Source organism: Pinus tabuliformis, chromosome 5_1 (assembly GCF_031772625.1).
Source record: "Pinus tabuliformis cultivar Carrire ecotype Pingquan chromosome 5_1, CPIR1, whole genome shotgun sequence".
NCBI classification, from domain to species: domain Eukaryota; kingdom Viridiplantae; phylum Streptophyta; class Pinopsida; order Pinales; family Pinaceae; genus Pinus; species Pinus tabuliformis.
In genome coordinates this window covers 544758662-544770471 of record NC_142305.1, presented here as the reverse complement: position 1 = coordinate 544770471, position 11810 = coordinate 544758662, and the positions used below count along the sequence as shown (strand labels likewise).

General features: G+C 40.7%; 1 protein-coding gene across 1 annotated transcript; it reads left to right on the top strand.

Annotated features, from left to right (window-relative positions):
* Positions 1-3979: 3979 nt before the first annotated feature.
* Positions 3980-9419, top strand: LOC149165954 (uncharacterized). The gene is made up of 2 exons (XM_089429998.1): positions 3980-8137; positions 8196-9419. Exons 1-2 carry the CDS (start codon positions 3980-3982, stop codon positions 9417-9419), a joined length of 5382 nt encoding a protein of 1793 aa, XP_089286124.1.
* Positions 9420-11810: the final 2391 nt, after the last annotated feature.

Here is an 11810-nt window from a genome sequence, read left to right as displayed (position 1 = left end):
ATGCTTCAGATATAGCTTTAGGAGTTGCACTAGGACAAAAATACTTAACTCCATATGCCATTTATTACACCAATAAAAATTTGACTCTTGCAGAGTTAGATTATACTATCATAGAAAAGGAGTTTCTAGTTGTTGTTCATGCCATCAATAAATTCAAACATTATATTACTGGCTATGAATCTTTTGTACATACTAATCATTCTGCAATCAGATACTTAATGAATAAATCAATCACTAATGGTAGAATCACTAGATGTTTATTATTGCTACAAGAGTTTAACATTACTATTTTGGATTGATCTGGAAAACAAAACACAGTTGCTAACTTTTTTTCAAGAATTCAAAATGATAACAATGATATGCATGTAGAAGATAATTTTCCTGATGAATATCTTTTTGCAGTATCTACTAAATCTCCATGGTTTGCAAATATTGCTAATTATTTGGCTACAGGAAAATTACCATCATACTTGTCTCCTCGAGGAAAAAGGTAGGTAATTCAAATTAGTGCATCTTATTGATGGATAAATGAAGAATTGTATAAAACAGGTCCATATATGATCATCCGAAGGTGTGAGAGAGAATATCAAGTACCAGAGATATTGAAAGCTTGTCATGATGAGCCATGTGGAGGACACTTCACTGACAAAAGAAATTCTTACAAAGTCCTTCTCATGGGATACTATTGGCCTTCCCTTTTTAAAGATGCCAGAGAGTATGTTAAGATATGTGACACTTGTCAAAGGATGGGGAAACTTGTTCCTTTTGATGAGATGCCTCTACAACCTCAAGTACTTATTGAGCCTTTTGAAAAATTGACTCTGGATTTTGTTGGTCAAACCAATCCACCTTCAAAAAAAAGGAGGTACATTCTTATTTGCACTGATTATGTAACAAAATGGGTAGAAGCTAAAGCACTTCTTTCTACTACTGAAAATTTTGTAGTTCCCTTTCTTTCTGAGGATATATTTACTCATTTTAGTGTTCTAAGAGAAATTGTAATAGATAAAGGTACTCAATTTACATCCAAGTTGGTATAGAAGATAATGTATAAATACAAAATCAAACATCGAAAGTCTACTCCATATCATACTCAAGCAAATAGATAGGTGGAGTCCACCAATAAATTCATTGAAGCAATTCTCACCAAAATTGTGCATCTCCATGTAAGAGATTGGGTAGAAAAGCCTCTAGAAGCTTTATGGGCATAGCGTACCACATGGAGAAACACTACAGGACATACTCCTTATGAGCTTGTCTATGGAAAACAAGTCATGTTTCCTATTGAGTTTCAAGTTAAAACTCTCAAGGCTACAATCAAATTTTTCCTTGATCTTTCATAAGCACAAAAACAAAGAATGGAGCAACTAAATGAACTTGATGTATAAGACAAGATGCAATTCAAAGAACTAATCCAGTTCAAAAACATAGATCCAAATGGCATGACAAATATAACAAAGAGAGAAAATTCCAACCAAGAAATTGGGCTTTACTGTTTGATTCAAAGTTCAAATATTTCCAAGGGAAATTTCGAACTCATTGGATTGGGCCTTATGAGATTGAAGCAGTGTTTGACAATGGTACAGTCAAGATCATAACTATTGATGAAGAAAGGATCACCTTTCTTGCAAATGGTCATCAACTAAGAATCTATATTGGCGAAACAGGTAGGTCTATCAAGATTGGGCTCAAAGAGCATGGTGCAGATATCCATAATGAAAGAACTTGTTCTTTAGCTTTAGCTGAGCATGCAGGAAAGATAAACCACCATATCTTCCTTGAATACACAAAGGTCATTGCCATATAAAAGCATCATTTCAAACACAAAGTGTGGAAGGCACTTGAAATCATCAAGCACCCGCACAACCTCAATAGAGATGGAGGCTTGGAAGTTAGTAGAAATTGGATTTCCCTTCTCCCCCACATTGAATAAAATGCTCACCCCTTCTCATCACCCTTACCATTCTTCATCATGCCTGCCCTCTGACCCTACCCCTCACAATTATCTCCTATATCACTTTCCCCCCTCCTCTTAATATTTCCCTATCAACCTCTCATGCCCCCCATTTGACCTTTTGAACCCATCCCTTCTTTGGACCCTATCCTTGGTTACCAACTCCACCCCTCTCCTAACCCTAAAAATAACATTAAGCATTATTAAGAAATCTAAGCGTTAGTAAAATAACACATAAAACAAAAGAAATTATAAATTAACCAAAATATAAATATAAATATAAATAATAAAAGAATAAAAAAAACTCATTTCAATATGTTGAAAACATAAAGGTAACAATGTAATTAATAATAACATTAGATTATATTAACATTAATTAAAGACATAATATCATAAATCTTTAAAAATAGAAAAGAGTATCATAGGGAGATTTAAATTAAAATAAATAATTTATTAACAATAAATAAAATAACATTTTATTAACTCTTTTAATAACACATTATTAGCAACAAACTAATAACATAAATAAAATCTATAATCTAGCAATAATGAAGTAATATATCAAATCCTTTAAACATTAAACAAAAAATTAAATTTAGTTAAAATAAAAATAAAATAAAAAGGTAATTTATTACAATAAGTTATAAATATAGAGGTAGTAATAAAATTATTAACATCATAATTTTATTAATATAATATAATTCACATTAAAATTTATTATCCTGCTGCTCTCTGCGGGCCTGCAATGGCAGGTTCCGCCTCCCCTCCCCCTGCTTCAGATACTGAGGCAGTCTTTGCCTCTCTTCTGTCAGAGATCTCAGATGCCAGACCTCGCCCCTCTTTGTCAAAATTCATTAAAAAGTTGGATGAAATCCCTGAGGTGATTCTGCCTCCTTCCCTCCCTCGGAAATCGGCTATAGCTCTATCAGAAAGAGGTCTTGTTGGCCAGTTCACGGGACTCTGGCCGTCTCCTCGAACTGTTCAAAAATGGGTGGAGCGCAACTGGAGCACAATGATCCAAGGAAAGATCGCCATCAGATTCTGTGGGCGAGGATACTTCACCTTCCTGTTCGAGACCAAAGAAGACAAGCACCTCATCTTTCGTAACGGACCCTATTTCATGGACACAAGAGGTCTCTACCTGAACAAATGGACCCCGGATTTCGATCCGGAAATGGACATCCCCAACGCGGTCCCGGTTTGGGTGCGCCTCCCTCATCTGCCTCTGCACTGCTGGGGGGACGAATCGGTAAAAGCAATCGGCAATGCAGTTGGAAAGTACATAGACAGATCAGAACCGAGAGAGAACATGCATGCATGCGCAAGGATCTGCGTTGAAGTTGATCTAGGGAAAGGACTGCCAGAAGCCATCAAGATAAAGGTGGATCAATGGATGCATATTCAACAGCTGGACTACGAACAACTGCCCTTCAAATGCAAGGTATGTCACGAGTATGGTCATTTTGCCAATAGATGTAGCAAGTTAAAAGCAAATGAAGTAGAACAAAACGTGGAAAACGCAGAAGCACCATGGGAAACAGTCAAAAGGAAAAAGTCCTCCCCTAATCCGGGCACTAGCTCCGCAGCCCCTCTGGCTTCAAACCACCCTAACCCTCCTCCCCCTCCCTCCTCAGCGTTTCCCTCCTCCTCCAACCCCTTCGAATCACTAGCTGATGATGTCCCGCCCTCCCCCCCTCAATCCCCTCGCCCTGTCTCCCTGTGCTCCAACCCTCCTCCTTCCCCCCCTTCAACCATAGAAAGAATCCTCACTAGAAACAAAGCAAAAGAAGCCAACCAGCCTTCAGACCCTCCAAGAAAAGCTGGTCGAAAATCGAATAAAGAGCTAAGGGACGAAACAGCAGCCAAAGAGATGGCAACCGGCACCCAACAACCCATGGACTCATTTCTAGGCAAACCAAAAGGAAGCGGCGAAAAGGCCAAGGAGAAATCAGGATCCCACCCCACAACTGGTAAATAATGAAATTGGTCTCTTGGAACTGTAGGGGGATCGGCTCTTCTTTAAAGATGAAAGCAATCAAGGATCTAATAACACAGGAACAGCCAGACATTCTTCTAATCCAGGAGACCAAAACCACCGAGCAGGACTTTCTTCTTCAAATCCAAAAACTCAAAAGTTACACAGGTATCTCAAAAGGTTCAGACGGGGCTTCAGGGGGAATAGGAACACTATGGAGCAAAAACAAGTGGGAAATTGCCAACTCTCAGCTATGCAACTGGTGGATCAGAACAGACCTAAGGAACAAAAGCAATCAGGAAGTTTACCACATCTACAATATATATGCCCCTAACCATTACAGGGACAAAGCCAGCTGTTGGAACTCGATAGAAGCAGACCTCTCCTCCATCAACAGCAGCAGGCTAATTTTGGGGGGAGATCTGAATCTCATTAGGCAGGTGGAGGAAAAATATGGCGGGAACTACCATGCTGACCCATCGAGAGACAAGCTAGAAGCCATCATACAGCTCTTCGACTTGATCGACACCCCACTGTCAAATGGAAAATACACATGGACCAATAAGAGAACAGGATCACACAACATAAAAGAGAGGCTGGACAGGATCCTAATACAGGAAAGGGCAGCTGGAAATTTCCAAGCAATCAGGAGTTACATTATTCATGGCACAGCTTCGGATCATAAGGCCGTGGTCCTCACCTTGGACAAAGGAAAAAACTTCGGCCCTCTTCCTTTTAAATACAATAAAGCCTGGGACTCCTATGAGGACTTCCGCACCCTGGTACGAACTCAGTGGGCAAACGAAGTTCTAGGTTCGCCACACTTTGTTTGGGAAACGAAGATAAAGCATCTCAGGACAGCCATAAAGCAATGGGCGAGGGAGAAAGCAATCCTGGAAAGAAAAAAGAAAACTGAGCTGCTAGCAGAGATGGAAAGTTGGCATAAAGAAAAAGAGCAGATGCAACACACAGCAGAAGATCTAGAGAAGGAGAAAAACATGTACAAAGAACTATATAGGCAAAATCGTATGGAAGAAGAGGAGCAAAGGATGAAGTCCCGCTGCTTATGGCTGAAAGCAGGGGACAAAAATACCTCTTTCTTCCACAATAATGTTAAAATTAGACGAGCCAGCAATCAGATTGACAAAATAGAAGTTGAAGGGAGGGAGCTGAAGGAGCAAGAAGACATAAAAAACGCAGCACTTCACCACTTCAAGGCTCTTCTCTCGGCTGACTCCCAACAACATGACAGCGCTGCATTCTTAAGTGTAATAGAGAGAAAAATTACAGAGGAGCACAACAACAAGCTGGAGCAAGAACCCACAGTAGAAGAAATCAAAGAAGCCACCTTTAACATGCAGCAAGACAAGGCCCCGGGGCCAGACGGTTTTACAGTGGCATTTTACAGGCAGCATTGGGAAACCATAAAGAAAGATTTTGTGAGAATGGTAAAAAATGCATTTAAAAAACATAAGTTGGGGGACAACACAAAGTCATCGCACATAGCATTGATTCCCAAGGAGACAAACCCCAAATCATTCGATAGGTTTCGGCCTATCTCGCTTTGCAATGTCTCATACAAAATTATTACAAAAATAATAGCCAATAGGCTGAAGAATTTCCTTCCTCTTCTAATCTCAGAGAACCAGGGAGGCTTTGTCCCTAAGAGGCAGATCATTGACAATGTCATTTTAATCCAGGAAGCCATTCATAGCAGCCACAATAGAGGAGAACGTGGAATGATCATCAAATTGGACATGGCCAACGCATTTGACCGAGTGGACCACTCCTTCTTAAATGCAGTCCTAAAAAAATTTGGCTTCTCCCCCAACTTTATTAGCATCATCAGCGGGTGTATCTCCAACCCCTGGACTGCTCCGCTGATCAATGGTCGCCCCAGCAATTTCTTCAGAAGTACCAGGGGCCTAAGGCAGGGTTGCCCCCTCTCTCCTTTCCTCTATATCATCATGGCGGAAACTCTAAGTGTTCATCTAGAAAACCTTCGCAACAAAAAAGAAATCACTGGAATTCGCATTGAAAGAGGAATAAAGGAGATCAATCATTCGCTATTTGCGGACGACACTTTACTAATTGGGGGAGGATCCAGTCTGATGGCCAGGAGGTTCAAAAAAGTTCTGGATGCATTCCTCCAAGCTTCTGGAGGCAAGCTGAATAATAGAAAATGTAAACTGTACACCTGGAATGTGCCCTATCAGACTCAGCAGAGAATAGCTCAAATTCTAGACATTCCACTTCAAAAAAACTGGAGCTCATTTCCTTACTTGGGTCTGCCCCTGGCTAAGGATCACATCAAAGCAGAGGTTTGGACAAACCACATGGAAAAGATGAAAGGCCTTCTCTTGAGCTGGGGCGCCTCTTGGCTAAACCTAGCTGGCAGAATCATCCTCATAAAGTCTGTTCTCTCAGGTCTCCCAATTTACCAATATGCGGTCATCATGGCTCCAGCTAGCATCCACAAACATATGGAACTCATCATGAGAAGTTTTCTCTGGCAGGGAGGTAAACAGGATACAAAGAAATTCAGCCTGGTTAACTGGGAACAAGTCACTCTTCCTTATGACAAAGGAGGTCTCTCCATAAAAATCCCAAGCCTTTCCAACCAGGCGCTGGGGCTCAAACTGATCTGGAGGATCCTCACAGGAAATGGCTCGTGGTGGGTAGAGACAATAAAAAGGAAATACCTCAGAGGCCCAAACTCCAACATCCTCAATGAACCAATAGCAGATAGGCCTTGCACTCCGACGTGGCGTCTCATCAAGAAAGTCTTGGCGCACTTCAGAGGGAATGTCTCCAAACTCCCAGGCAATGGAAAGAACACCAAAATCTGGTCTGATAGAATAATGAACTCCAATCCCAGGTACCTCCTCCAAGAGCTCAGGCCCCTGCAAGATTGGATGGAGGAAAGAAGGATATTCACCCTGTATGATATATCCCTGTGGAACCAAAACAGGTGGCTCACATGGAAAGACCTACAACTTCCGCTGGATCTTAAAGACCTTTGGCTTACCTTGAAGCTTTCTCTCTCTGGATCAGCACCAATCAACAAGGAGAAAGAAGACAGATACATTTGGGACACTGGTGGAGGGCCCTTTTCAGTAAAAGAAGGATACAAATCATTACAAAACTCAAACCCTGCACCAAAATGGAACCTCCACACTGCTGCCTGGAAGTCCGAATGCCTCCCAAAAGTAAAACACTTCAACTGGGCTCTTTTAAAAGGGAAAATTCTCACTGCTGAGAATCTGAGAAAGAGAGGAATTCAAGGCCCGTCGATCTGCTGTTTCTGCCGCTCAGAGGAGGAGTCTATCCAGCACTCATTCCTTCTCTGCCCTTTTGCCAAAAGTTGTTGGAACCAGTTAATAAGGCCCTTGGATATCAGGGGAATCCCTGACCAGATACAAAACCTTCAGAAGAACTGGAAGAAAGACTTCCCCTATTCAAGAAAGGGTAAGAGTAACTTAATTAGAGTATGGAAGTGCATTCCTCCCACACTATGCTGGAATCTCTGGCTGGCTAGGAACAATCACGTTTTTAATAACAAAATGCCTAATCTAGACAGTGTCATAGCAAAAACAACTGCAAACATTTCTGAAGCTGTCAGCGCTAACTTCATAGCCTTTCCAGACCAGACGAGCTGGACTCAAGAGGAAAGGGATTGGTATAGCAACTTCAAAATCAACCACTCTTCGAGCCCTCCTCCAAAGAACAAAACTCAACAGAAGCCCTCCACCTGGAAACTTAGGGGATCTAAAGAAGAGGTAAGTCAATGGATTTCCAATCAAAATCGACCCCTTCTTTTCTTTGATGGCGCATCAAAAAATAATCCTGGAGACGCAGGTGCAGGAGGCATAATTAAAGACCACAAGGGGATCCTCATCTGCAGTTATGAATGGGGACTTGGAAAGGCCTCGAACAACATAGCGGAAGCCTATAGCCTATTCCTAGGCACCGAAATTCTCTCCAGACTGGGCCTAAAGAACGCCATTATTATCGGGGACTCGGCCATTGTCATCTCAGCTATGAACACAGGTAAGGAATTCAACAAGGCAGGCCTCAACAACATAAGAAGGAGAATCATGGACAATATCAGCAATTTGGGCGCTGTAACCTTTAGGCATGTCCTAAGAGAGAATAACGCAGAGGCTGACTCATTAGCCAGCAAAGCAGTTAACAGGCAGCAAGGACAGGTCTGCGAGAATGAAAAAATATATGATAGGGCGATACCATAAGAATCCCAACTGCCAGTCAGCTCACAAGAACAACGCCTCTGGAATTTGTCATATCAACAATCATCTCACAGGTTTCTCCAAATTCGTCCATCCTTTCCTCCTCTCTCCGCCGTCCCTCTCCCATCCCTCCGCCCCCAGATCTTCGCTCCCTCACCCCTCTCGTGATCCACCCTCTGACTCATCAGTCATTCTCCATCGCCGCCTTTCTGGAGATCGCACCCCGATCCTGAATCAAGATTTGCTCTCTGCCATCAGATCCCGCCCTGTCCGAGACCGATTTCCTTTTGACTCCTCTCTCCTCATGCCTTATCCCCTCGATAGACCAAACTGGTACTTTTCTTCTCAGAACAGGTCCTCAATCCCGTTTCACGCATTATCAGTCACCCTCCCACATGAGTCTCAGATCCTCTCTGCAGATATCCTCTGCACCGACTCTCTGCTCCATCGCCTCGACTTGCTTCCTGCGTGCAGCGATATCATCTCTGAAGACATCAATCACTTCATGAGCAGATCTCCTCAGACTCAGCTCAAGCAAGGAGGGACACTCCAACATTCTACAAATAGCAGCTCGGCTCAAAGCAATCACTCTCACTTCATCGTTTCTGGGCTGTGCGAAATCCTCAGGCGGCGACACTCTCCTGAAGCGGATCGCTTCCACCAGAAGTGCACTCAGTGCCTCTCGATCGCGGTAATTTTTGTTTGCCTACGCCTTGTGCTTAATTTCTCTAACAGTTGGTTCAACAGGTGCAGCAGAGCTCATCAGGCCCTTCTGGTGCTCCTTGGCCCCCCCTGCGCAGCTCTGTTCTCAGTTTCCCTATCTCATTTCCTCCCATCCACTGCTCCCCCCAATCTTGGCTCGCCTTCTCATCTTCAACCAGCTAGGATGGCAGATAATCAGGGTCAGACATCTGCTAAGGATCAGGCCAGCAAGCCCCTTGACAAGTTATTCAATAACAAGGATTGCACCATGTGCAAAACCCACACCTTCATGATCAATTGCCTGACCAAGAACCTCAACGAGCTGAAGGACGACTATCAGGCAGACAGGAACTCGAAGCACAAGAAGCTGGAGAAAAGAAAGGCTGAGATCGAATCGCTGAAAGAAAGATGCAGCCATATGGAGGAGGCCATCGAACACATTCGTTCCCTTACTCAGAGCTCCCAAGCTGAGGCTTCAACCAAAGCCAGCAGCAGGAAAGGCCCGCTTCCTGATGACTCTGCCACTCAAAATCTTCCTTAAAAGTCATGCATTGTAAATTTTGCTGGATAGGTGGCTCCTTTGTAAGGCAATACAGCCGTCTTTATTTTTCTTTCTGTTTAACTAAGAGAAGCAACGAGGAACCAGGGTCTGCGCACCCGATTTTAGACCTCAGCTCTCATACTTATTTTCCTTATGTACTAGAACTATGTTCTGTTGGCTTTTGCAATATATAAGTATCCGATTCTGTAAAAAAAAAAAAAAAAAAAAAAAAAAATTTAAAAAATCCATAAATCATTATTAAACTAAAATAGAATAGCATAGAAAGAATTAAAAATAAAAATAAATAATTTATTAAATAACTAATAATGAATTGTAAAAAAAAAAAATCATCTTGAGCTAGTTGGCTTCCCAAACTTGACATAACTCCAAACCATATTTATAGCCACAGCTTCTCTTCTTTGTAAATCAGTCTTGAGGATGAGTCTTGTTCTAGACTTGAAACATAGACAACATGAAAATGAAGACTGTGGAAAATCCGAATCCAAAATCACAAAACCCACACCACATAAATCTACAAACCTTTAATAATAATAATGATAATACTAAAATGTATAAACTTGAAAACCAACAATGGTTGGCATGTTTATACAGAAAATCTAAGGTGAAAATTAATTTTTGACAACTAAAATTTTCTTCTCATAAGTTCTAAACCCATTTTTTTATGTCCCACTCTTTTCTTTTTAAAATAAAATAGCTACAGAATTATATAGTTTCTACACCCAATTTGATAGAGATTTTTGATGGAATAATTGAAAAAGTGATTGACTCCCTTCACTGAAAGGCACTTGAACACGATACAAAGGACAACAACCAAAGGTTAGAAAGAAATAATTCAAAGGTATACAATTATTTAATTTGATAATAGGGATCAAAACATTAATTGTATGAATTATATAGACATCTTACTACCAAATTCAAAATCATGACTACTAAGAGTTGATAGTATCATGTCAAATTGGATCTACTATTCCATTCACTCCTCATCATTATACCTATGCTCCAACCCACATCCCGATTTTATTGATCCGATCACCAAAATCATGCTCATTCATTCTCTCAACGGTTAGATTATATCACACTTCTTCATATCCTTACCATTCATACTCCCATCATTCACACTCTCATCCTCACTACTCTAAAACGTTCATACCCTGTCAAACAAACAGTCTTGAGACAATGCTTCTCACTCATGGGAGTTATAGCCAGAACAGAACCAGCAGGAAGAAAAGTTTAAGAAGGATATCCATAGACAAGGGAATTGTTGCAGAAAGCACAGTGACTAGAGTTTGTGGAGAAATTTGATGGTTTCCATAAGGAAGTAACCAAGTCCTTCAGTAGATCCTTTGATGAAGTGGAAGTTGAGATAAAGAACATAAATTTTACAGTGAAAAAATCCTTTGTTTCCGAAGCTACTGGATTGCCTCGAATTTGAGAAAAATGGTTTTAAAACGGAGGTATTGAGAGAGAAGACTGGAAAGTTTTTCTGAAGAACCATAGCATGGACACCACCATTTTCAAGAATGGAATCCCAAGCACAACATTAAAAATTAAGTGGATAAATTTGCTTCCGATAATTCAAAAAAATTTTACTTGCAAAGGGAGGTTTGGATGCATGTTTTTCTATCATATCTGACTGTTGATGAATTTCATTGAGGATAATGAAATAAATCTTCCATATTTCTTGCTTAATAGTCTAATAAAAATGTCAGGGAATGTCGAAAGGAAAATTCAGTTTATAGAAAACACCATGTATCACCATGGTCTCATTAAAACCCTTGTTTAATTTCATCTTAAAAATATGGGTGATAATTGGGAAATCTTTTTAGTGAGGAACCATTTTAAGGAAGATAACCAAGAGCAGCCAAGTAGCAGCAAAGCCAGAAGAGGGAGAAAAAGAAAAATTGAAGAACCAGTAGGACAAGAACAAACAAGATGCAGCAAGGCTAAGAAATAGATAAAAATAAAAACTGAAGGACCAGTAGAACAAGCACAACAACAGTCACAGAAGTGTAGAATCCTGCAGAAACTCCAATAGATCTAGAATTCTAGTTAAATTAAACACAAGTAATTTGCTGATATTCAAGAGAGGAGAGAAAGAATTTTCTCCATAAAATCAATGTATTAAATTAATGAACAATAGTAATACATAAGCAACCAAACCTCTAATCCCAAGGGGAGGTGGTTATATAGAAATTGTCGAATCTAGAAAACTAGGAAAAAACTAGTAAAAAACTAGAAAAGGCTAAGAAAAGCTAAAGGGAAGCCTAAAATAGCAACAACGACTCAAGACAACCTATGCCAACTATCAGCCCCGAGGAAAGCATGAGGAGGGGTGCATTTCCCAAGGAAGGAAACCTTAAAACATGCTAA